The 27,541-nt window shown below is 42.3% G+C and overlaps 1 protein-coding gene across 1 annotated transcript in view; it reads right to left on the reverse strand.

The window, feature by feature from the left end:
* The window catches only part of UNC80 (unc-80 subunit of NALCN channel complex), a 131,610-nt gene that overhangs the window by 9,606 nt on the left and 94,463 nt on the right, over nt 1–27,541 (reverse strand). The window contains exons 53-61 of the mRNA XM_088668750.1: nt 25,832–25,955; nt 21,544–21,669; nt 18,609–18,732; nt 17,137–17,343; nt 14,553–14,737; nt 12,729–12,894; nt 11,617–11,796; nt 8,118–8,256; nt 397–478 (exon numbers count right to left, since the gene is read on the reverse strand). Of these exons, the coding sequence (XP_088524876.1) occupies nt 397–478; nt 8,118–8,256; nt 11,617–11,796; nt 12,729–12,894; nt 14,553–14,737; nt 17,137–17,343; nt 18,609–18,732; nt 21,544–21,669; nt 25,832–25,955 (1,333 nt within the window). The remainder of the gene's footprint in view (nt 1–396; nt 479–8,117; nt 8,257–11,616; nt 11,797–12,728; nt 12,895–14,552; nt 14,738–17,136; nt 17,344–18,608; nt 18,733–21,543; nt 21,670–25,831; nt 25,956–27,541) is intronic.

The raw sequence follows: 27,541 nt of genomic DNA on the forward strand, positions 1-27,541 counted from the left end.
TAACAAGGCATGTGAACAAAATTGTACCTTTTAGAATTTTACTTGATAATATGAGAACAAGGGAGACACTATTTAATATGGTCTTGTTATTGGTGAGACAGATTAGATAATCTCTCACCATGTCCTGCATTTTAAAAAAAGTGTCTGAGATTTTTAATGCAGATAATGAAAACAAAATGCAGTGATCAAACATGTGCTCCTAAAGGCTGTACACTCCTCCTTGTCGTCTTGTTGGAACAATGCAATCTCTACACAGAAAGAGGCATACATCGCAATCAGTTTCATAAATCCAATGCTTAACATTGATACGGTCTACTTAATTTTCAAGCAAATTCTACAAAACAAAATGTAATCAATTATTTCATCCAATAGGCTGCCAACGTATTATGAACTTACCTGCCTCAAGCCTCTTTTTCTCCCTAATGGTTGCTGTAGAAGAAGATTGTGGTGTCCAGGTTCACTCTGCACGCTTGCTACCCTGTTAAGTGTTAAAAGCATTCACTACTGTAGAAAGACATATACAAGAGACTTGTTTTATTGCAGATGTTGCTAAACATATTGATAAAATCGCTTCCAAGATCACATCACCTTTGAAGGTAACGGGAGAGTATCTGTTAGGTTTGAAATTAGGGTATTAAGAGTACTAGGATTGAAAGAGTAATGACATTCAAGAGTAGGCCATATACTGGAAAGTATTGTCTCACAAACTGAACTCTTAATCATGCAATAATACATTCCATTATACAATGGCCATTCTGCTCCCCATGCCATGAAGGATGAAGGCAAGTCAATAAAAGGATTTCATTTTATTGTCCTAATGTCTTTTTTTAAAAAAATTGCAGGCACTAGGCAACAGTTGGAAACACACATTTTCCTTCCTGTTAGATTTTAAATTTACCCCTTCATCATTTATAATTTTAGCTCAGAAGGTGAATGATGAACACAGTTGACAAAGTATTAATTCATGTCATGGGCACAAGACTTAATGGAAAAGGTTATCACATTGAACACATACTTGCAGGCTCAAGTTTCTTTGTGGATAGTGATTAACATAAGCACTAGTCCTAGAAAAAGCATGATCATGGTCTTCAAAAAATGAATTTAACAGACTCCACAGAAAGCAAATTTTCTGAATTGAGAACAAACATAGTTCCATAACTAAGCAGGCACAAACACCCTACTGCAGCACTCATCTGCAAACTAGAATAATGTTCCCCAGTCTGTTTCCATTACTTTATAGTATAAAGTTTATACCATCCAATAAGAACTGTTCGTATAACAGGGAATGCCTGCCAGTATTCTAGTTGAAAGAACAGCAATATGAAGACAATTTCAGTAGTAGATAGTACTTTGCCATTGTCTGATAGGTGAGGCGCTTTTCAAAATCACAGTGCATTTTAATTCTGTCCCTTGTACATCTCCTTAATAAACGTTGGCATGCATTATTCAGTATTTGATTTTACAATAGATTTTGCTGATATTTGGACTGAAAAAGGCTCCCCTCCCATCTTCCCTAACTTTGATGGATACTTATGGTTCTTGTTTATTGCAGCTTAAGAAATTGAGCCAAATAAAGCAATGTTTATAAGTTATCAAAATTCTAATGGTCTTGGAGCACATCTTACCTCTGGCATAAGATCAATAATGCTATTGATCTTACGCCAGAGGGAGAATTAATGCTTCGTATTTATGTACTACGTATGTTCTTTGGTCTATCCCTCACCTAGTGCTGGGCAGAAGTATTCAGCCCAATTATTTTTGCAAGCTGGGGGTGGGGAGATGCTCTTTGAAAATTAATTAATCTTGGGGGAGGGTTTGGAATTTTCAGAGCAGAATCTTAAATATGGAGTGGCTGACCCTTCCAACAGGGAATCTCTTTTGCCAAGTTGAAATGTAAGGGTTGTAAATAAGATGGCAAGGAAAAGATCCGTTGGACTCTCTGTACTGTCATACTGGACCCAGGTTGGCTCAGCTCCTCCTAGTGAAGGAAGGAATGTCATCCCTTCTCAGGAACCTTTTTGCAGCTTGCCCCTGGAAGCAAGCCAAAATAAAGGAAAGAAACACAGGGCCCATAAAGAGAACAGCCACACACACACACACACTGCATATAGGCACTTCAAACCAATTTAGGTAGCTCAGGCAGGTAGCCAAAATGAGCAACATAGAGTGTGGCCCTGGGTCTAGTATGACAGCATGAAAAAACAACAACCCATCTCTCCCAATGGATCCTGCTAGAGGTAAAGAGCATCACTAAGGAAATTCCCAGCCAAGTGTGGAGACTATCTTACAGAGCATTTGTCCTATGGGCTCGCATATTGAGAGAAGAGAAGGTCCCACCCCTCTGTTGTGTTCCCTGATTATGCAGAGTTCTATCTATATTGCACCAGGGCAGCAGACTCCCTGAAGCAGATCCCCCCAACCCACAAAGGGTGGTGGAATAAGCGAGCAGATCCCTACAGTTTCTACATACAACTCTAATTATGCGACGGCTTTAACACTCAGATATGGCTACTGTACAAAGCTGCAAGCAGATTACTTTGGTAGGGAAGACCTGCCTCAGAAGTTGCAAGTAAGTAATTTTAAGTAACACTTCAGTGAACTTCCAAAGATTTTGAAACCATCTAGTAGTAGCCTGCTAAAAAAAGGCCTCCCATATTATTGAAATTAGTACATGTGACTAAAATGATTAATAGGAACCCGACAGATGCTGCACAGGTTTAATTAATGCATTGCAGCAACTTGTTTGCTGGAAGTGTAACTAAAAACTAAAATTTTGAACTCACTATGTAATAACTATAGCCAGGGATGCCACTTGAGTAAAATATGGGGCGGGTGTGTGTGTGTCATGCATCACATGACGTGGTGCATGAACACAATTTGAAAGGCAATGCCCACTAACTTTTGGGGCTGGCCCCGTCAAATATTTTATTGGGGAGCTGAAGACCCTTTGGCCCCTAGGAGTTGGCTCCTATGAATATAGCTAAACAGTTCCTGACAAATAGTTATTCAGGTCAGGATTCACCTAATGAACCCTGAAAGGCAAAGCAGTGCCCTGTGCAGGGCTTTCTGCTTGCACATTGGGGCTTTCCCTTCTCTCCTACTCCTGTGCCTCTGAAATAAGCTTGGGGTGTGTGTGCTAGGGGAACCCCCAGAACAGGGCACAGGAGTGAAGGTGTTTGCACAGAAGGAATGCTTGCAATAGCACAATGCTGAATTTCTTCCTCAGTTTCCACATGAAAAGCTCCAAAGGATAAAATTCAATAGCTTATTTAAAGGGGTTAGTGAAAAGTTTTTGAGTATCTTCCCTAAACCTATCTTCTTGCAGCTTAAAACCTTTCCTTTTGTCTTACCTGGCATCAAAGAAGATGAGAGAACTGTTGACACAGTCTTCAAAGCATTTAAAAAATACTGTTATAATCTATTCAATGAGTAATTCTGTAGTTCCATTTAGTTAAAATGGTCCTTTACTCATTATAGTCCTTCTCTTGTCCTAACAGTCACTCATCTTAAGAGATCCTACAACAGTTATGGTATAGTGGCAGCAGTCATTATGAGCTGCATTATGATCTGAATTCCACAGCACGATGAATGGTTAGTGTTAGGTCCAGTTGTGGACGACTCTGGGGTTGTGGCGCTCATCTTGCTTTACTGGCCGAGGGAGCCGGCGTACAGCTTCCAGGTCATGTGGTCAGCATGACTAAGCTGCTTCTGATGAACCAGAGCAGCGCACGGAAATGCTGTTTACCTTCCCGCCTATTTATCTACTTGCACTTTGACGTGCTACCGAGCAACGGGAGCTCACCCCATCGCGGGGATTCAAACCGCCGACCTTCTAATCGGCAAGCCCTAGGCTCCGTGGCTTAACCCACAGCGCCACCTGCGCCCCACCATTACAGTACATGGTGTTTAATATATAGCAACAAAAATTCTTAAAAATCAGTGTCTCCTATTTCCACTGATGTGTTATGTATAAATAGAAACAGATCCCTTTGTTAAGAGAAGAAAAGAGAAGAGAAGACTCTCTGATATCTTGTAAAAGCTACAAAGACATGGGCAAAGTCCTGCAACAGATAATCTAGGACAGAGTTTGGTGTGACAAGTTCCACACTGAACCCCTCCCCCCTTCGCCTTTTTTTGTGTGTCAATAAAGGTTACTAGCAATCAAAAGTCTCAACTGAACTAGGGTTGCTGCACCTTTGACTTGCAGGCCTGATAATCAATGAAGAACAAGGAACAGGAATGGAGGGAGAGAGAACTGAGGATGAGTAAGGAAAGACAGTGAATATAGGGAGCAGGTTGTTCCCAGCACAGACACTGACATACAGGTAGGGTAAACACTGTACCTAGAGAGGCTGCCCTCAGCTGCCAGGCCTTGGGAGTCATCGAGGACATTAGGTTCACTGCAGGAGGGGCGGGGAGGTAAAGCATTTAGGGAAGAAAATATGTTTTTAAAGCATGCAACCGTCTCTGTGTTCAAAGAAAAGAAGTATCAGAAGGATAGTAAAGGGAAAAAATAACAGTAAAGTTGGTCTCAAAGCTGACTCACTGAAGTTAGGGTCAAACTAGATGTTTTGGTTAATGTTGTAGACAGCAACTATATCATGGCGGTTAACAATGTAATACAACACATGTTGTATATGTGCATTGGGACAGTGTTATCCATTACCTACTTAGCTATTTGTTTGTTTTTAACTGCTAAAATCAGCATTGGGAAAAGCTCCCATTGGCACCAGCAGCATCTTCTCCTCCCCCACTGCTAACTGCAGAAGGAGGGTGCAATTTTCATGTGGATCATAAGTGGAAAGAGAAGGGTTAAACCTCCCCATTCCCTATAGTTCAGATGAAAATTGGGATCCCACCACGCTTTACATTACGTTATTTTTTAAAACCCAGATATAGTTGCCGACTATCCATTAAACATAATGTGCAGTTTGACCCCAAGAACCAAAACCTAGACAGAAGACTTGCTGTTTACTCTAACAGGTGTCCTATAGACAGAAATTATGATGCAAAGAAATCTCCTGATTTATACAATACATCACAATTAGGTGGCATTGTAATAAAAGAGAGGAGGATGGAGTGATCTTCAAACCCTTGTGCCCTGTTTTTATTCTATTTACTGTCTTTCTTTTCAGACCGCTTTCTCCTCAATATCATTCCTCTGGACAGCCATGACCAGATAGGCACCAGAGCTTCTCAAATGTTTTGGGCTCAATCCCCTTCTCATTTGAAACTTACCCATGAGGCCCACTCATTGCAACGTTATTTCCCCCACAAGGAAGTAACCCTAAGAGCCTCACACACAGCTGACCTGCTCCTGTAGGTAAGGGTATTTGGAATGGGAGATGTAATATTGGAACCTAAAGAACCTTGCTTCCCCGCCCCCCACCGCCTCCTCCCAAAACATGCATAGGAAAAGATAGTTAAACACCGGTAGCAACTAAGCTCCTTTTTCTGTAGCTCAGGATGTGGCAATGGGGCAGCCACCTGCACAAATATAATGTGGATCAGTGAGACCTTCTGTCACAGAGCCTGTTCATCCCATACAGTTCTCCTACCAAGGCTTCACTGCTGCAAAATCCTCTGCTTCCATGGGTGAAATATACTCGGAGTCGAGAGTGAATTTCATGCTCTTTATTCAGCTCGTAGTCATCAAGGAGAAGAAGAGAATAATGCCCTTTTCCCAAAACCATCTGCTTATATACATTATTTACACAATGGGCTTTGCGTGATTGGCTACTTCAGGGCTGCTCCTGCAGGCCAATCAGGTTGCGGATTCACTTCTGCCAGCCGCCTGATTGGCTGCTCCTGCAGGCCAATCAGGTTGTGGGTTCACTTCCACCTGGAGTTGGATTGGGTGGCTCCTGTGGACCAATCAAACTGCTGATTCTGGATCCTATTGTTCTATGATTCAGCTCAGTACATAACAATGGGCATAGCCAGGATTTATGTTAGGGAGGTCAGGATTTTTTTGGGGGGGGGCGGGGCGGGGCAGAAGCAAGCTATCTGCAATGCAGTTGCTCAGTTAGTTAAGTGTTTTTATTTATTTTACTTGATTTAGGTGGCGCAGCTGCCCCCTGGCTACGCCCATGACTGCTTCCATGAAACTTTATGCCTCACCTGCCACCTTCTGCCAAGTGTCTCTGCCCCAAGGGATGTGTTATCTCTTAACTAGAGGGAGTGCTGTCTGCAATATCAAACCTGATTTTTTTCCCCCAGGAGGAAGGCTCAGCCTGCTTCAGAATCTCCTCCTCCTTTGGAACCCTGAACACTCTCCAGGGGACGAGGACTCTCCTGTTCACTTTGCATTACAGTAATGCACCATGACCAAAACAGTCGCAAATATTAGTGTGCTTTTACTTTCTCACCAGTCAATCAATTATTTTTTGAGCAATCCACCAATTAAACTTTGCAGTTTTAGTAAATATTTTCAAACACTACCAGGCTAATGATGTCATAGCATACAACTATGATTTACAGCAAAACATTAGTAGAAATGTTACAAATAGCTTTACAGCTGAACTTAATTTAGGCAAGTTCTTAGGGGGGGAAGCTTATAGCCCTGTCAATAGACAATAAATGCTCTTTCTTTCGCAGTTGTCAGCCATCAAGGATTGTTTCTGATGATCAAACTAGATGAGACACAGGAGAACTGTGATAAGCATTTCTTGTGCAACCACCAGGGGGAGAACATGAACTGAATCAGGTCCATGGCACTAGGGGGAGGTTTCTCTAAGAGTTTATCCACCCTGACCTTTTGCCCCGCTCACACCAAACAGGCCAGCACTTTAAAGCTCTGCATTGGGGCTTTCACCATGAAAACCCACTCTTTCATGCTGAAGTACAACAAACAGCAAATCAGCTTTTCTGCAGAATGCCATGTGCTCCGATTCACCTTGAAAGAGCGAGTTTTCATGGGGAAAGCTCCGGAGCATGGATCATGCCCAGAAAGCGCAGAAGAAAGGTAAGTCCGGGAAAGCCCTAACTCCTTTCCCCGGTGATGTTTTCCCAATGAAAATAAACTTCACAAAGCTGGGGTTTTTCCTCTCTCTTAAGGGAAAACATATAGGCAACAATGCTCAACACGTGGATTAAGTGGCCCAAGAGTGACTGCAAATTGGTATGAATTTCACGTGATGGCAGCATGGTTGCAAAAAGTTTCCATTTCATGTTGCATCTTTCTGCCTTACTTTTTCACTATGCATAAGCAGTTGAGAGAGAGAAAAAACCTGGCTAATTACTGTGTCAATTTATCACCATGTCAACTGGTTCTCTAAATCCACTGTAAGAAAACAAGACTGGGCTGTGGAGGGGGAATACTGGGGATCAATGTCAATTTATTTTCCAATGCTTGCCAAGTGAATATAAAAGTTGGGCTATTGCTAGATTTAAAAACCCCAAATTCTCTCTCTTCAACACACACACACACACACACACACACACACACACACACACATGCACCATGAGCACAGTTAGCTTTTTGTATGTCAGCAGGTATGGGACATTTCATGCACATTCTTACTGTCTAAATCAGAGGAAAATCTCACTTTACATTTTAAAGTCACCCTAATGTTCTCAATATGCCACACACTATAGTGCCTAAAGTTCTGTGCAAATGCAACAGAAGAACAATGAGTTCAAAAAGTAGGACCACTTAGCTGTAGGACCATAGAAGTAGCTCAGCTACTTCCCAGCTAGATGGAAAGATCTGTCCAAGATAGTGATCCGTATGCTTTTATTTTTAAAAAATGTTGCATTCACAAGCACCTTCAGTTGAGGCTCTGATCTAGCAGAATATATTTGTAACTTAGACTACGGTAGGTCATGGAATGGAAAGTTAACAAGAACAACAATCTTTCTTCAAATTACCTATTACTCACTAATAAGTGTCAAGAAAAACATGAAAAAGTTTCTAATATGTAGGATTAAAACAGTAGTTCCTACACCATACAAATTTTAACATAAAGACAACGTTGCATTGCCTCATTTCTTATTTTATTTGACCTTGTGACAACTCTTCTTCTCCAAACACCCATGTGTTGAACACTATGTTATACCTTCATAATTTCTGCTCTTGTGAGAGATGTCAGGAAATGTGAAATAGCCTGTTTTGTTACCTTTGGCTGGGTAACATGCCCACCTCAGCCTGAGGTGCAGACATGCTGGAGAGATGGCTGGAGAATCTCCTCCTCCCAATGGCACCCATGAGGTATGCTTCTTGTTCACTTACCACACTGGGCATGCTCACGGAATCATCTAGAGGGAATAGGATGAAGAATCTCTCACATTATGTTTTAATACCTGCTGTAAGCCACGCAGAGTGGCTGCGGTACAAGGAGGAGGAGGAGGAGGAGGAGGAGGAGGAGGAGGAGAAGGAGAAGGAGAAGGAGAAGGAGAAGGAGAAGGAGAAGAAGAAGAAGAAGAAGAAGAAGAAGAAGAAGAAGAAGAAGAAGAAGAAGAAGAAGAAGAAGAAGAAGAAGAGACGGTGGATTGTTTCACATATAGCTTTTGGGGTTAATAGTTTCATGGCTGTCAAAATTCAAGCTGTCAAAACAGGGAAAAGCTAGGTATGTTAGGGGAAGATATTAGGCCACAGGATAGATGCCTGATAAGCTACGCCACGGCAGCAGCAAGATTATTGATCGCAAAAGATTGGAAGTCTCAAAAGGTACCAACAAAAGAAGAATGGCAAATCAAGGTAATGAGTTATTGCAATTTGGCTAAGAAATATGAGGAAGTAAAGGGAATAAAGAAAGAGGATAGTGCGAAAAATTGGAAATTATTCACGGATTATATTAAGTGCCAGGCAGAAAAACCAAATCTATTACAGGATTGTTAAACGCTCAAATGATAACATGGTAAGAGGAAGAGAGAAAAGAGAAGTGAAAGGAACAGGACATAAAAGGAAAGAAATAGGAAAATAGGATAGAAAGAATGTACAAGAAGATGTTAAAAGAATAATAAAACAAATGGTACGTTGTTAGAAAAGGTGCAGATATAGTTAAGAAGGAAAACTGATAAGACAGTTTAGCGAAGGTTGAGAAGAAGGGGAAGGGGTGGGGGGAGGGGGGAAAGTAATGAAATTAATAAAAGGAGTTGATGTATTTTAAACACTGATTAACTGAATGGATATATGTGTGCATTTTGGTTTTTTTTGGTTGTTGTGGTTGTTGTTTTAGGTTTTTTTCTTGTTTTTTGTTTTTTTTACCGTATTGTTTTTTCTGTTTGTTTCTTCTGTTTTGCTTTTTTTTGTATATTTGTAGATTTTGTGAAACGATTTGTAAAAACCAATAAAGACTCTTTTTTTTTTTAAAAAAAAAAAGAAATTTAACACATACAAATTAATAATGTAAAAAAAAAAAACCAGGGAAAAGCTTTACCCCATATAATGAAGCCCTCTGGGAGAAAGCCCTACTGGCTTCAATGGGACTGAGTCCCAGGTTATGTGTGTACTGGATTGCAGAGCTTAGTTAAATACCAGAATGAAAACGGCTTCAAGAAGTAAAAACCAGTTTGGTTGTTTGGTTTGCTTTGCTTTTCAGCCTCAGATTGAGTAATTTAAATCTACTTTTGATAATAATCAGCTAAAAATGAAATAAATTAAAGCATGCCACCTTAGTTCGAACTTCAGCAGAGGGTTTGTAGCAGTTGTAACAGGATGAGTCTTCCCTTCCTAATATAACTGTAAAAATGGCAGCAAAATCCTACAAATATACAGAAGTGTCAGCCCCATGATAAAAATAATCAAAATGTTTTTGTAAACCCTTTCAAATATAATAAGTGTAAATATAAAAATCTAAGTTCAAAATAATCTACATAAAGGCAATATTTGTTAAGAAAAAGATTACTCTGCTTTTTTAATTGCTTTTTTAGTCTGTATAATTTAAATTAATGTGTGACCACCATTTAATTGTCTATATGGGCAAAACTCAGCGCAACAGCCATGTGTTTAAATCTGTGTTTGTATCTGTAGCAGCCATACAGAAAATAGAGGGACAAATTTCACTTTCAGCAATAAAGGGAGGGGTCAGGATGGCAGTTTACCTCCCTGTAGCCCCTCTGCCTAGTGCTTTTCTCCTAGAGATGAATGAATAAATAAATTTATTTAATAAATCTGTATACCACCTTTCACCAAAAGATCACAGGGTGGTTCACAGCATAAATCACAAAATACACAATGAAAACAAGAACAGAACAAAACCCATAACCCCCTCCCACAAACACATTTAAAAGAACAAGGCCTGGTTGAAGAGGAACGTTTTCACCTGGTACCTAAAGGTGTATATGAAGGTGCCAGGCGAGTCTTCCTAATATTATTTCTAGTATTAGAGCACAGCAAGGGGAAAAAGCCATGCCAGAAGAAGACTGTAGACAGGTAAGCGGGGCTTAGCTGCCAAGTCTCCCGTATTCCCCGGGAAACCCCCGTTTTTCCAGCTGTCCCCAGCCGAAAAAACGGATTTTTTTGTTTTCCCCCGGTTTATTCTGGCGTGGCGGCCGTTTTGGAACTGGGTTCAGAAGCGACTTTTGATGCTGCTTTGCCCAGTTCCAAAATGGCTGTAGCGCGACTTCTGGTGCAGCAGCCATTTTGGAACAGGGCAGAGCAGAATCAAAAGTCGCTTCTGAGCATGCTCTGCCCAGTTCCAAAATGGCGGCAGCGCTACTTCCGGTCTGCTACTTCCGGTCCAGTCCCTTATTTCTCAGGTCGGAACTTGGCAGGTATGAAGCGGGGAGGTTGCAGCAGAGCAAGAGATGGGATACGGCCACCCCATCTGCTCTGCTGAAAGGCCCCCCAGGCTCTTTCTTCCCTCCACTGTCACCTGGCCACAGCCATTGCATCTGAGGAAGGCAAGGGGAGCAGGGTATTTCCACTTGCTCTGCTGAGATATCAGCTCCATCCCTCTCCTTTCCCTGAACTGTTTCCATTCCAGTTGGCTATTATAAGTACTATGTAACTTTAAGAACAGCTGCCTGCCTGCCTGCTTTTGCTTGTTTCCCTCTTCTCCTTCCCCCCCCCCCCGCCCCGCTTTTATGAGATCAGTGCTATTTTTCTAGAAAAAGAGGTGCTGGAACTCACCACGAGCACCTCCCTTGTTCTCTTAGAATGGCAATGGCGCCCACCTGAGAAGGGCTGGAACAGTTCTGGCAAGTTCTGGCTGAAAAAAAGCCCTATATAAGACGTATCTTAGATTATAAACCTATGGGCAGATACAGTGGAACCTCGGTTTACAAACGTAATCCGTTCCACGGAGGCGTTCGTAAATGGAGGCATTCGCTCCCCAAAGGCATGCTTCTGCGTGTGCGCGAAGCACCAATAGAGCGCTTCTGCGCATGCGCTGCGCAGATCATGTCTGCGCATCCGAAGCCGCGGAACCCGGATGTAAACGGAGGCATTCGTAAACGGGACTGTTTGTAAACCGAGGTACCACTGTAATGACTTCTTTTTCTTGATCTTATATAAACTGCTCTGGGAGTAAAAATGCTTCAACTCAGGGGAAGGATTGTGCACACCTCCCAGTGTATCTCCCTCTGCCCCTGGCTTTTTAGATGACTGCAGTGGATCCGGATTTAAAGAAACAGACCTGCTGCCACATCACCTCTACAACGGTGGGTACTTACTTTCTTCATCTTCCTCATCTGTCCGGCTTAAAGTATCCTGGGAAGCTTGTTGGGAAGGCTCACTATCCTGTTCCCAGACAGTTCCAGTGCCAGTGTTGGAGCGCGACATCGTGGCGAGACTCAGTCGGTATGCAGAGGTAGAGGTGCCTGCAGTGCTGATAGAAGTCTTACCTTGGTAGGCTGAACAAATTAAGGTGGGGGAAAAGAGGCAGGGAAATGAAGCTTATGTTCATTAAAATGAAAGTTGGCAAGACTTAATTCTTTTCCACAGCAGGAACGAAAGGAGGAGGGTCAGTGATCTGCAGATTCTGAGCCATTGGAAGTTCAGGCAATGTAAAGAGAAGCTTTCCTAAAGTACTTACTTTAATTCCATGATACTATTAAGTTACAAGAAGCACTTCCCTGAGACTGATTGAATAAACGTCATGTAAGACATTTATCTCACCATATTTGATGGGCACCAGTGGTAGTCACTGGTTTTCAATTACACTACAGTATATACCCAGGTGGCGCTGTGGTTAAACCACTGAGCCTAGGGCTTGCTGATCAGAAGGTTGGCGGTTTGAATCCCTGTGACGGGGTGAGCTCCCGTTGCTTGGTCCCAGCTCCTGCCAACCTAGCAGTTCGAAAGCACGTCAAAATGCAAGTAGATAAATAGGAACCGCTACAGCGGGAAGGTAAACGGCGTTTCCGTGCGCTGCTCTGGTTTGCCAGAAGCGGCTTTGTCATGCTGGTCACATGACCTGGAAGCTATACGCCGGCTCCCTCGGCCAATAATGCGAGATGAGCGCGCAACCCCAGAGTCGGTCACGACTGGACCTAATGGTCAGGGGTCCCTTTACCTTTACCTTATATATTTAGAAGATATTGTCTCACCACCATTCAGGTGGCAATTACCGGTATTTCTTTGCAGGACTTCAACCTTAAGGGATGCCAATGTAACATTTTACAAAAGCTTTAAAAAGTTAAATTATTGATCCTTTCCAATTTCAGTTTTAGAAGTGATAGGTGGTTTAAAGCATTGTGCTGTTGGTTAAGTGATGATTAGTGTACTATGTTCTTATCTGAGGTGCATCTTTCCTCAACTGGCTTTTATTCATCAATCTCCTCACCTGACCCACTATGCACAGCCTCCTTGAGGATCTTTAGCTCATTGTTGAATTCCGCAATGAGAGAGCTCTTGCAGAGAGGGCGTGGGATGAAGCGCCGCTCCAACTGGTCAGCAATGTGCTGTCGAGCAGTCATTTCTTCATGATTCTCAGCTGGCTGGGCTAGCAACTGGGGGTGAGGGTGGTCAGGAAGAACAAAAACCAAACCAGTTAGTTTTAAGTCAACACTCTCAGTGATTCTGCAAGTGACCCTCATAACACTAAACAAAGATATCGGTTCGGTTTTGTAACGCCAGTTCTGTTTTTTGTAATACCTTTTGGTTTTGTTTATATTTATAAGTTTATAAAGTTTATATTTATAAAAATAAGAAACACCATCAAAATACTGTTTCAAAATTTAGAGGAGCCATAGCTCAAGGGCAGAATGCCCACTTTGCCTGCATAAGCCTCAGTTTCAATTCTAAGCTTGTCACTTGAAAGGATCTTAGGTAACAGGGCTTATTAGCCCTCTGCTTGAGACCATACAGGGGTCACTGCCTGGCCTCCCACTTGTCCATCCATTCCCAGCAGCAAGGTCTGGTGGACTGGCTGACTGGGCTCCCTCACTTGCTTGCTTACTCTAACACCGCCTCAGCTCCTAACAACCAGCCCCAGAGGCACCATCTGGCCAGCCCCAGAGGCACCATTTGCCTGGAAAGCTTGTAGCCAGGGCTGCTACAACAAACAGCTGTGCAAGCCTTGGGGAGGCAGAGATGCAAGAGGGCATCAGAAGACGGAGGGAAGGAAAGAGGGACAGAGGCCAGTGTTGCCTGCTGCATCTCTGACCATCATTCAAGGCACCCTAGGGTGCCATGGCACACTGGTTGAAAACCCTTGGTCTAGAGCAGGGGTTGTCAACCTGGTCCCTATCGCCAACTAGTGGGCGTTTCAGGATTCTAGGTGGGCAGTAGGGGGTTCTACGGCACAAGCTGAATCCTCCTTCCATCTAGCACTGGTGGGCGGTAAGGAAATTTTACCATCAAGAAAGATGCATTAGTGGGTAGTAGGTATAAAAAGGTTGACTGCCCTTGGTCTAGAGCAGGCATCCCCAAACTGTGGCCCTCCAAATGTTTTGGCCTATAACTCCCATGATCCCTAGCTAACAGGACTAGTGGTCAGGGATGATGGGAATTGTAGTCCAAAACATCTGGAGGGCCAAAGTTTGGGGATGCCTGGTCTAGAGAATCAACACCTGGAGAAGAGAAGGTTAAGGGGTGATATGATAGCCATGTTCAAATATATGAAAGGATGTCATATGGAGGAGGGAGAAAGATTGTTTTCTGCTGCTCCAGAGAAGCGGACACAGAGCAATGCTCCAGAGAAGCGGACACGGAGCAATGGATTCAAACTTCAAGAAAGAAGATTCCACCTAAACATTAGGAAGAACTTCCTGACAGTAAGAGCTGTTCGGCAGTGGAATTTGCTACCAAGGAGTGTGGTGGAGTCTCCTTCTTTGGAGGTCTTTAAGCAGAGGCTTGACAGGCATATGTCAAGAATGCTTTGATGGTGTTTCCTGCTTGGCAGGGGGTTGGACTGGATGGCCCTTGTGGTCTCTTCCAACTCTATGATTCTATGATTCTAACACCTTTGAAATGTTTCCTGTTCTTCCTTTGAGGCAAACAACAGGTGTACTCAAGGCTGTTTTGTTTCCAAAGAATACACTCTCACTTTTGAGAGTGCTACTACAACAAAGCATTCCTCTCTCCTCTCCCCGCCCCCCCCCAAAAGATCTGGTTTATCAATGTCATTTCACAAGGAAATGGTGATTAACATTAGAAATAGCTTTACCTTGCACTGAATGAAGGGTCGAAGAAGCACAAAGATGGGAATTCGGGTTCGAACAATAAAATCTATGAAATCCCACAGGGCAAGCCCTCCTACTTTTCGCAAAGCCATCTCTTTGACCTGCAGGCTTAGCCAATACCATTGGCTGCCAAGCTGACGCTCAAAACAGACAAGGATCACCTTCAAAGCTAAAAGCAAAACAAATGTCAGAAGAATTAAAGTTCTATGTGGTGACAATACATGCATAAACGTTAGTGTGCCCAAAGCCTTTTCTTCATCAGCTTCAAGCTCTTCACCAGAAAGCAGACAAAATGTTGTTTATTGATTATAATTCTTACTCTGACTTTTAGCCTAGTCATAAATTCAGAAAAAATAATTTGTTTCCTCTTCCCTCCTCCACCAGCTGCAGCCTTCTACTTTGTTCAGCAGAGCTCCTGATGCCCCCAGAGAGGGGGGGGGAGTGCAAACAGGCCCCACTTGTGAGCTCCCCACAGTTGTCTGGCTGGGCACTAAGAACTGGATGCTGGACCTGATCAAGCAGTGCTCTTCTTTTGTCCTTTCTGGTGGGCATGCAAAAGGCCTCCAGAATATAACAGGTTGAACACACATCCACACCACCCAGAAGATGGCATGTGATTTATATTGCAGTCATAGCAGCTTCCAAGGATCCTCTTCCAGATTTCCCTCTGTGGCTGAGCTTAAGACGAAGCAGGTAGAAGGAAGCAGAAAGGAAGAAGGAGGAGAGAATATGAAGACAAACCAAGAAGAAAAAAACACCCTCTGTGGCCTGGAAGGTGCAATATGTCAGCCAAACTGAGGTAAATGTGCAGAAGCCCCTCTATGAGAAACATCCTCCTGATCAAAATAAGAGGGAGGGGCTGGAGACCTTCTGAGCCTCACCAGAAGGAACATGACTGGCCCAGCGTTCTTACCTGTGACTGGCATACAGGACTGCAAGGCCAATCAGGAGGTTCAGGTGGCTGAGCACCCTACTGACAAAAGTTACTTCTGCTTATCAATCTCACAGTGTCTAGCAGAAGTCCACTGCAAATCTCGTCCAACAGAGCATTAGTGGAAAATGCTAGCTGGTCCTGGTAGGATGGGCTATAACATTAAGCAGCCATGGCCTGAACCCACCTTGTCAAGGTCAAGGGGCTAGAAGGTGCAAACAGACATTCTGCTCTGCTGAATTGGCAGGTTCTTTGGATGTAAATCTTTAAGACATCTCTGATGTCCAGCTTGTGTCAGGCCCACTGAGAGGGTTGGGAGAAGAATTAGGACAGAAAGAAGGTAGGGCAAGCTCTTGAGATTTGTGAAAAAGAGGATTGGTATTAGGAAGGTTTAGGCCCTAGTACTACTCTGTCTTCCTCAAAGGCACCATGTTGGACTTGATAGACAGGGCCTCCAATCTGGAAATCTCTTCAGACTGGCATTAATAACCACAAGAGAGAGTACCTCAAGTGAGGACAGTCTTAATGAAATAGTCCTAAGAGACTCAAATGGAGATTACATTGGTGCTTGCAGCACCACACACAGGCTACATGAACCTTTGGTCCAGTGGTCCCTCTCCCAGGGGAGATGAAAAAGGCTGTGGTTTCCCTTTTTAGGGTGTTTGGTTTGAACCCGCCCATGCCAGCACAACCTGCAGGAGTCTCCAAATGTCTCCTGTTTCCAGGCTCTGAAGATTTACATGCTTACATCTGCACTGTTTGAAAAATTATAACAACAGAATGGGATAGAAAAGAGAGAAGCAGAGAAGACAAATGAGGTAGAGCCCTTCCTGTTCTCCCAAAATATCAGAAAAGAAACAATATAAATTAAGGGAAAGGGTGTGGTGAAGAGACGAGTACAAAATAAACTGCAGAAAGTAATGTGTGCTAGAAACAAGGAGAATGAGCAGCTTACCAGGCACCCAAACTTGGGAGCTGCCTGTAAGTAACTGCAGTTTAGGCCACATGCCCCTGGCTCCCCTTAGCTGTTAGGGAGTGGGGTTACCTACTGTGTTCTGCAGACCTCCTGCAAGCCAACCAGAGAAAGTAAACTTTTCTCCCATGAACCTCCTTAGTTTGACTTTACTTAGGATCCAAGCCAGAGCTTTTAGATCAGGCATGTCCAACAGGTAGATCGTGATCTACTGGTAGATCACAGGGTGTTCCTGATAGATCCTGGTTGATCTCTGCCCCTCCTAGTGATCTCCTTAGACAAAAGCAAAAAAACCAAAAACAACAACATTGGCTTTCTCCAAAAAGCTCCACAACTTGGGCTTTCCAAAAAAAAGCTCAAAAACTTTGGGTAGATCACTGCTAGTTTTTTAATACTGTTAGTAGATCGCAGTCTATTGGGAGTTGGACGTTCCTGTTTTAGATCATTCAAATGTCACCTCAAACATGATGCTCTTCAGTGGAAGCAGTTTACATGTTCAGCTGTGAGTCATCAAGTGTTAAGATGTCAAATGATGAAATCTCACATAAAATCAATAGAGATATTGATGACACGATAGAAAAGCATGCATGCACCAACTCTTGGTTTCCTTTATTTTCTTTCTTTCTTTTCGTTTCGGCTCTGGCAGGCAGAAGCTTTCACTCACCCAGGTAGGCTGCCTGGCTAGTGGATTCGGCTAGCCCTTCCTTGCGCAAGTCCTTCCCTGCGTCCCCAGGGGTGGAGCAGTGGGCAGGAGAGCTCTCCAGCATAAAGTTCTTACTGCGGGAAGTGCTGATGATGCGAGGTGGCAGCAAAATGTTAATGACTGTCTGGAGCAGGAGGAGGACCTCTGGCTGCTCCAGCCAAGGGCTGTCTGCATGACACCAAAGGGAAAAGACATAGAGCAGGTCAGGAGCTGACTCACCAAACAGGTTCAGCACCATTGATGCAATATGAACATTCCGCACACCCAACTGGTCCCCCTCTACCTTCTCCTCCTGCAAGCAAAAGTCAGAGTTATTCTACAACACAGCACCTAATTTTAACCAACATGATGTTTATGCTTACTTGCACTTTCCCCACCCTCTCACTGTCCTTTGACATTTAAGGACAGGTTCCCACTAGGGTTGATATGACCAGGGGAAGGGACATTCTCCCTGTTTCATTACTAACCCCAAGGCAGTGGTTCTCAACATTTTTTTTCTGGGCTACACTTTCAGGATAAAAATATGCTCATGCCACACTGAATATTGGAAAACAAAAAGAAATGACTCCTAGCAGGGCTTGATTGATAACAAAGAGCACAACTACTTTATAATACAGTCACGGGACATCCAGAAAGTATAAAACAATGCAGCTACGTAAGAACATGAATCATTCCCAAAATATGAGCCTCTTACATATGTACCTTAAGTATGCATACAAACTCTATGAGAGGTGGGAGCTTGTAGTATCACTTGTTGCTCTTGCTCTCATTCTGAAAATATATCTAGCCATATTCTGCAAATAAAAAATATTATTTTGATACTGTACTATACTACACTGATATGTTTAAATATTTGTTTGATTGTCTTCCTGCCACACCCTTTGAGAACCACTGCCCCAAGGCAAGGACAGCAACCCTTGATAAGCTCAAGATTGAACAGTTGTTGCCCCCAAGCTGAGATTGTGTGGCAGAACAATTTGCTCAGGTGAATGAGTCCTTTGGAAAATAATCAGTCATACTGAATTAACTATAATCTGAAAAGCAGAGTTTGAACCACTCAAGTGGCATGGAATTCAGTGAAGAGTAGCTTAAGTGGAAGCTGTGTGGGCTTTCTAGTTTGGTTCCATTTCTTTCTTACACATAAGTGGGGTGTTTGGTTTTTGCTTTTGCTCTGCCAGGATACTCTGTCATTCATTGATCTCAAAAAGAGGAGCTCCTCTGTCAAAGAGTGAATTCAGAAAACACAGCTGAAATGAAAGGACAAAACACCCCTTTCCTTTTGTTTATCCCCTACAAGCCCAACTGACAACACACCACTGAAAGGACACTCATAGCAGAAGAAGAAACAGAGAGGTGGACGGATGCACAGACATTTGCTGGTTCGGAGAGGCAGCAGGGAGGGGGAAACAGAAGAATCTTTCTGTTAATCAGACCTTTGCTTCCTGATCCTACTGTGAGCACAAATGGAATCAGTAGATTTAAAAGCATTCCTTCCCTTCTCTCCTGATTGGTGAATGGAGAGATCACGTGGCTTAGGGGGAAATCTTCTTTCAAAGCCTGTGCAGTAATAATAAAAAAGAATTAAAATACCGTACTGGTAGATTATAGGGGTTGAAGTATAGTAAAAAAAAAAAAAGGATCCATCAACACTTTGTTTACACAATGCCCTGTGTGTCCACATCTGGGTGAGTTCACCAGCTTGGATGACATCTACGAAAGGCTCAAATTCCAGTTTCAGCATAATCTCTTGAATTTAAATCTGGAGTTTAGCCCCATATTGTTTTGCTTGATCCTGAGGCTTGATCTGCCAAATGCCAAAGATGAACAGCAGTAATTGTGTCCTGACACTCTGGAAACAGGAAGGCTTAGCCAGTGACAAAAACTACATGAAGCTGAAGCAGCTTTGTCCAATCTGGGGTATGAATGAATGAATGAATGAATGAATGAATAAATAAATAAATAAATAAATATTAGGAGGACTACAACTCCCATTCGTCCCAGCCAGCACAGCTGAATGCTGCTGTGGTGAATGGAGTCTGTGCTTCCTGCAGTGATGGGAGTTACAGTCCAAAGCATATTGAGAGCACAATTTGAGGAAGGTTTGAAACTTTAAGTTCTTCAATACTTACATCTTAGGTGTGAATTGTACTTAGGGGTGTGCAGAGGCTTTGTGTGAGAGCTGAATGATGAGGTGAATTAGGGTGTTTCAGGGATCTCCCCCCTTCAAAGTCAAAGCATGATGTCAACACCTCCCTGAGTCAGAGAGGAGCCCCCACAAAGTCATGTCACTCTGTTATTCTGCTTCTGCGCTCTTCTGTGCTGTATTGCCTATAATGTATTTCTTTTTTTCTAGGTTCATGGGCTTTGCAATAAGTGAGGCCTTCTGGAATGTTGTCTGCAGCGCACTATAGAGGTCTGAATTTTGATGTTGTTGAAGCACAGCAGTGGAGGATTTTTTTTTTATTTAAACACTTTTTTAAAAAAAGTCCATTGCTCTGCTTCAGCACTACAACAGAGCTCTTCAGGACTTCACAGGCAGAATTGTAAGACATTGGAGACCTGTAAAGGCCTATCAGAAGACAAAAAACCACCACCCCAAAGAGAAGCTGGTGTATGACTTTAAAGTTTTTAAATATGTGTGAGCAAGAATACACACTTCCTAATTCTTTTAAGCTAAGACAGAAACAATATCACACTCCCAATTAAGGGATTATGGAGGAAAATGAATCCCTTTAATTTTCCTCATAAAAAGCACCTGGACTTATTTGCCTGCAATTTGTCAGGCTTAATCTACTCTGGAGGGTCCTGTGCCTGTCAATTTAATCTACTTTGGCCAAGAGGGGGGAAAGGTATGCCCATTGTTAGGTTTCCCATTACAGAGAACAGGGGAACCACAGACCTTTATTGCACACAGAGCAGCTCAGAACCCAAAACACAGATCAAAGTGGAGTGAACACAGTGACTCAGAGAGAGTTTGGAATTTAAAAAAAATGCACAGATACAAGGCAAATCTTGGAGCCTATACACACATAGTATTTGAATGTGAAATGAAAGGACTCTCTAAACAACTTGAATCTTAAAATGATGGATTTCCAACACGGCTGCAACTTAATAGTAATAGATAAACAGGTACCAACTCCATCTGAAACATATTAACTGTGAAATGGCTGTGTGTGTGTGTTTGAAAATTCAATATCTATATAATCTTAGAACTACAAAATTATTTCCTAAGAGTACGTGGCTAAAACAAGAAACATGTTTGAAGGTGCATACATCTGCTGCCACAGACTGACATGACTACTTCTAGCTAAACTGAATGTATTATATTAGCTCTCCCCCCTCCAGTCTGTTAATGTATTTATTTAAAACACTATACACGACTTTTCCAAAGCTGACCCCACTCTCAATCAAAATACACTACTGACATCTTTCTTTAGTCACACATATGCTTCAATTTCTCTAAGTCTGTGCTTCGGTTCTTTTTTCCTCCCACCCCACCCCTTTTATCATGACACTCTCATCTAGCCTGAGCACACAGCTTGCATTTTGTGAGACAACACACTGCACACAACTATTACATTTCCAATATTAAGGATAGTTAAATATAGTATTTGATGATTAGTATAAAAATTACTCTATGCATTTATACTTTCTGTAGTCTCATCACACTGTTATTTGAATTAAGGTTCAGTTTACCCAAATGTCCTATAACAACAAAAATAGTGCAATACAGTTGGACAGAAATAATTAATCTAAGAATCTACACTTTGGAAAAGAAAGGAATGCCTTATGTGAACTTCAAAAAAGTCATAACCAATCTTTCATTCAACTAATAACAGTTTGTGAGGTGTCAATGCAAAGTTTGAAATTACGCAGGAATTTTCAGTGGCAAAATAGCTGGTCCTCGTATTGCAAAAAAAAAAAAGACATCATCAGCGTACATTGATTTAGTCATTTCAGATAGTGCGAGAGATTTTTTAAATTTCAAAGCTTACATACCCATGACCTATACAAGTCCTGAACTTCTTCACCTCTTTTGTTCTTATTCTAAGCCTAAAAAGTAACAATGGTTATCTATCTATCCGTCATGAGAAGTACAACTACCATTTGTGTCAGCTCTTCGGTTGGTTTAAACCTGCATAGTCCCAATGTGACTTCAATGGGGCTGTGCTAAACTGGTACCCACCGAGGATCTGGACAATTGCTAAATGCCGTGGCATTCCAAACTTTTAACATATTTGTTGGGTGGGAAATTCTCGTTTTGCTTCACAGTTTTTGCCCAGCTTTCGCAGAAAACAAGAGCACCAATGAGTTGGTGTCTCAACCACATGATAAGCAAAGCCTGATGAACAGGCAAGGCAGTCACACCTGAATCTGCAATGCTACAAGCCGGACAACAGCTGTGCTGAAGGGTAGAGGTGGCGAGAGATAAGGGCTGAGATGAAGAAGGGGCAATCCATCGGCCACACTGGAAGGTCCTACTACTCCCATCACCTGCAATACAAACACAGCACAGCACCATGACCAACTATTGCAATTCCATCCATGCCATACCCTCCAATGTTGGTGAGGTAAACACTTCAGGTAGCGCAAGACTGGGGTTGCTCTGTGATTATGAGTCCGCCACAGTGTCTTGCGGTAGCTGGGGCCAGTAAGGAAAAGGAGTGGTTCTAGCAGGAAGTGGGTGGGGAGGAACAGGGACTGCTACAGGGTTAACCAGAGGGTTTGGTCAGAAGGCACAGGGGAAACCAGTACATTTAAGAATGTACCCAGTACTAGCCCTGAAAAACCAGCACTGTACTGGTAGAAGGAGGAGGGGTTGGAGGGTATGCCATGTAGCTAACCGTACTCAATAGCAAAAGGTACTGAAATCACAGTGTTTCTAGTTGGCTTGAGCTGTTCCCTTATTATGTCATGGTAATGTCCTGAGTCTGACCTAGACTGGTTTTTATACAATGTTCAGACTCTCCTGTAACCTATTACTTCAAAGGTTAAATCTTGAGGGGGGTTGAACTGTTTAAAATCTATGCCTGCAAAATATTTTTATTTAGAATGAATAATGTTGCTAGCATGGTTTGAGGTTAAAAAAACCGAACCCCTCTCAGAGGGTTTTGTTCAGCTTTGCGTCTGTTAGTTAAGAATACAATACTTATTACACTTGCATCCAGTGGCTACTCCAAGCTATCTCTCTAGATGCAGTTAAACATTTGTTCTAAGCAATTTGAAGGTGTCCTGAGTTCTTGCTAGAAGTTCCCTAAGAAGTTTATGGCTGACACAGGATTCTTGCTAATATGTTGTGATGCTGGATAAATATTGCTTGAAGGACTAATAGTCACCTTGCTTGGCTCTACTTCAACTTGTAAACTTGTAAGTAAACAGATTATAGAAAAGATTGCAAATGTCTCCAGCACCCACTGTTCAGAAATAAAAGCGGTATTTCCAACCACTTGGGAAAGTAGAAATTCCAGTGGCTGATCAAATAAGCTCTGATAACTTCCAAGCAATGTGGGACATAACAGGACCATTCAGGATTAGGTAAAGGAACCCTGAATGGTTAAGTCCAGTCAAAGGCTGGATCAAACCAAGGGTCCATTTAGTCCAGTAATCTGTTTACAACAGTTGCCCAGCCAACTCACAGACAGTGCACAAAGGCAACAGTCCTTTCCACTGTGTGTCCTTCAACAACTGTATCATTATCTCTGAACATGGAAGTTCAATTTCGCCATTATTACTAATATCCATAAATGTCCTCCATTAATGCATCTATTTTCCAGCTGAACTATTTAAAATTTTAAAATTTTAAAAGATGATGTTGTTAAGGTGCTACACCCAATATGCCAGCAAGTTTGGAAAACTCAGCAATGGCCAGAGGATTGGAGAAGATCAGTCTACATCCCAATTCCAAAGAAGGGCAGTGCCAAAGAATGCTCCAACTACCGCACAATTGCCCTCATTTCACACGCTAGCAAGGTTATGCTTAAAATTCTACAAGGCAGGCTTAGGCAGTATGTGGACCGAGAACTCCCAGAAGTGCAAGCTGGATTTCGAAAGGGCAGAGGAACCAGAGACCAAATAGCAAACATGCGCTGGATTATGGAGAAAGCTAGAGAGTTCCAGAAAAACGTCTACTTCTGCTTCATTGACTATGCAAAAGCCTTTGACTGTGTTGACCACAGCAAACTATGGCAAGTTCTTAAAGAAATGGGAGTGCCTGATCACCTCATCTGTCTCCTGAGAAATCTCTATGTGGGACAAGAAGCTACAGTTAGAACTGGATATGGAACAACTGATTGGTTCAAAATTGGGAAAGGAGTACGACAAGGTTGTATATTGTCTCCCTGCTTATTTAACTTATATGCAGAATTCATCATGCGAAAGGCTGGACTAGATGAATCCCAAGCAGGAATTAAGATTGCCGGAAGAAATATCAACAACCTCAGATATGCAGATGACACAACCTTGATGGCAGAAAGTGAGGAGGAATTAAAGAACCTTTTAATGAGGGTGAAAGAGGAGAGCGCAAAATATGGTCTGAAGCTCAACATCAAAAAAACCAAGATCATGGCCACTGGTCCCATCACCTCCTGGCAAATAGAAGGGGAAGAAATGGAGGCAGTGAGAGATTTTACTTTCTTGGGCTCCTTGATCACTGCAGATGGTGACAGCAGTCACGAAATTAAAAGACGCCTGCTTCTTGGGAGAAAAGCAATGACAAACCTAGACAGCATCTTAAAAAGCAGAGACATCACCTTGCCGACAAAGGTCCGTATAGTTAAAGCTATGGTTTTCCCAGTAGTGATGTATGGAAGTGAGAGCTGGACCATAAAGAAGGCTGATCGCCGAAGAATTGATGCTTTTGAATTATGGTGCTGGAGGAGACTCTTGAGAGTCCCATGGACTGCTAGAAGATCAAACCTATCCATTCTTAAGGAAATCAGCCCTGAGTGCTCCCTGGAAGGACAGATCGTGAAGCTGAGGCTCCAATACTTTGGCCACCTCATGAGAAGAGAAGAATCCTTGGAAAAGACCCTGATGTTGGGAAAGATGGAGGGCACTAGGAGAAGGGGACGACAGAGGACAAGATGGTTGGACAGTGTTCTCGAAGCTACGAACATGAGTTTGACCAAACTACGGGAGGCAGTGGAAGACAGGAGTGCCTGGCGTGCTATGGTCCATGGGGTCACGAAGAGTCGGACACGACTAAACAACAACAATGCATCTATTTCCCTTTTGAAACTCTCTATCCATATATCTTGCGGATATGATTCCCTAAGTCTACTTTTATTGTGCTGTATGGAGAAGGAAGGTTTGGTGCAAAATGCTTTGCAGTACCAGATAAACAGGCAGATAAATGCTAACATACTCCACTCTCTAAAGTGTTTCCTGTGTTACAAGTTATATATTTCAAATTATAGTTTTCTTTACATCATTGATGGATCAAGCATTGTTTGTGAATGCTTGTCTGGAGCAATGATCCCCATTAACATGGCAGAAGTCCAGGATTTGCATAAATTCTTAACTTGAATGAAACCTTGTGATAGTTTAATTCCAGTTTAGTTCAAAGAACTAAGTATAGGAACTGTCAAGATCTGAAATAGAATTGTCTGTTATTGCAAAGTCCACAGACTTGTTCCAGTGGCTCTATGCACGTTAACTTCCTCATCTCAAATCCTTCTATTTAGGTGTTCCCTAATGCAATCTAAATATACAAAACACACAGCAACACCATATTCCGAAGTAGAAATGGATAAAAATGTCCATTTTAGTTTCTCCCAGGTTCTAATTTTTCTACTCTTAAATTCAGTTTGGCAGATTTCTGCTTCAGTTTCTGACTTGGCTTTTAAAAACGTCATCACAAATATTTATTCACCATTTCTGTATACATTTCTGCTATTATGCACATTTTTGCAAGCATTTTCCCCAATATAAAGCATCTTTGTAGGTTATTTTCACCGCTAAATGCATTTTAATGCACATTTCTCCCCAATAGATGTATTTTGTATGCATTTTATTTGGAGAACTGCAATGCAAAATTCGGAGTAGGGAATACTTTGAGGGATAGTTGTGTTTTGTTTTGATTATTTCAGGAAGTGCAAATTAGGTAGGCTTGCATTAAAATGTGAACCAAACTGAATTTCTCTTTCATCCTGATAAAGGGGCAGAAGGATCTGAACATTGCACAAGAAAATCTAGAAGTTACTTTAGACCAGGGACATTACAAATGGCAAAGCAAATTTAGTTTAGTAATTCATCTAGTCAATTGCTTATGCCCTTTTGCAGAGCAATAAAAAATGTTGTCTTTCAACAACTTGAGACTGAGTATGTTTCCAGCTTCCCCCATCCCCTTCCAACTCCTCTACCAGGTGTGTGCAGTATCCACCACTCTCCAACTTGCAGCCCTCAGCTCTCGGCGCAACATGCAGGAATGGATTTTCAAAATGGTGCATGGAAAGCAGCAAAAACCAGTCACTGGGCTTAGGCTATGGGCTTCCTCCCCATTAGCTCCCCATGCACCACTTTAAAAATGAACTCCACTATTTCTAGTGTCAGTTAAATAACTTATTTCCATGAGTAGGACTGGGACAGGAAACGGGGAATCTCTACCACAGAAGGAAGTCTGGCAGATGTGCAGGAGATTGGAATGTTGGTTACTCACCAGATTGACACAGACATTGATCAGTGACCTAAGGTGAGGCAGGAACGATATGATTGGCTGCCTCTGAAGTGTCAAACAAACCCCTTCAATCAAACTGCTGGCAGGCTCCCACTCAACCTGTCGCCTGGAACACAACAGTAGGTGGCGTTAGGCATCTGGCTCCACCCAGAAACCCTGCACAAGGTGACTGAGAAAAAGGGACTCTGAGGGATGTTTAAGACAAGGGCATCTCAGATGGCGAAAATTTGCATTACCACATGTGCATTTTATCTACACTAGTCAGAAATCAGGGAAGCACAGAAAGTACTGCAGAAGAAACTGGACCTACAGCAAAGAGGTGTTGCCATGAGACTCAACAAACGATAGAAAAATATTCAGATCAACAAACGAAAGGGGTGAGAATTGGTGTGTATGATGAGTAAAGTTGGTTTTAAACCTTTACTGTAAACCACTTAGACAAGTTTGCAGTGAAACAATATATCCAATAAACTAACGACATGGTGTCCTGTGAATTTGTTTTAAATAGACATGCTACAAATGGCAATAGTATGCTTCTCCTCCACTGATTTCAAAGGATATATATTCTCCCAAAATGTAGACTGATTGCTGCTTCAAATCTCTATGGAGAAGCGTATTCTGAATTTGCCCATCAGGAATAAAACACCAGATGGGTGTTTTGAAATCTGAAGTAGAATCCAACAGTTCTAGTACAGTCATACCTTGAAAGTCAAACGGAATCTGTTCCAGAAGTTTGTTTGACTTCCAAAACGTTTGGAGACCAAAGCGTGGCTTCAGATTGGCTGCAGGAAGCTCCTGCAGCCAATCAGAAGCCACTGAAGCCCCATCAGACTTTCGGCTTCCAAAAATAGTTCACAAACCAAAACAGTCACTTCTGGGTTTGCGGCGTTCAGGAGCCAGAATGTTCGAGAACTAAGCTGTTCAAAAACCAAGGTACGACTGTGCTCTGAACATCCATGTTCTGTTGCACATGAATGTAAGATAGCTCAGTTGGTTTCAGCATGGTGCTGATAATGCCAAGGTTTCATGTTTCATCCTTATATGGGACAGCTGCATAATCCTGCATTGAAGGGGGGGGGGGGTAGACTCGATCAGTGATTCCCAACCTTTTCTGGCCATGCGGCACCTAAGCATCTCTAAAATCCTGATCCCCCCAATTGACATATAATTCTTATTATTCAAAAAGTGAACTCCTATTCATGTAGAGGAAGCCTAAGAGACCATTCACTGTTAACAACTTATTCTTGAATTGCCCCCCTTAAAAATCAAATTGCCCCCCTGTGGGACGTGTGCCCACGTTGGGAACCACAGGACTAGATGATCCTGAGGGTCCCTTCCAACTCTACAATTCTATGATTCTATAAGATCAAAGAGCAGCATGGAATTTCCACTACTTAATGAATACCTAAACAACAATTGTTGCTCATGTGTATTTAATTATGAATAGTCACAGTGATTACAATATGGAAAAGCATTTTGGGAAGTATTTGTGGTTTCTTCATGGATGAGCAATGTAGCACACTTCCTGAAAACAAGGTGGATTTTAGTAAGACTGGCTAAATTTTATAGGTGTATTTAAAATTTGCACTATTCTAAATTCAAAAACAAATCTGTATCTGATGAACGTTCCAATGACATTAAAAGATTAGCACCATCAACCTTTCTAAGCTGTTATATATCGCAACCCTAATC

The sequence above is a fragment of the Zootoca vivipara genome, chromosome 1 (assembly GCF_965207765.1).
Source record: "Zootoca vivipara chromosome 1, rZooViv2.hap1.1, whole genome shotgun sequence".
NCBI lineage: Eukaryota > Metazoa > Chordata > Lepidosauria > Squamata > Lacertidae > Zootoca > Zootoca vivipara.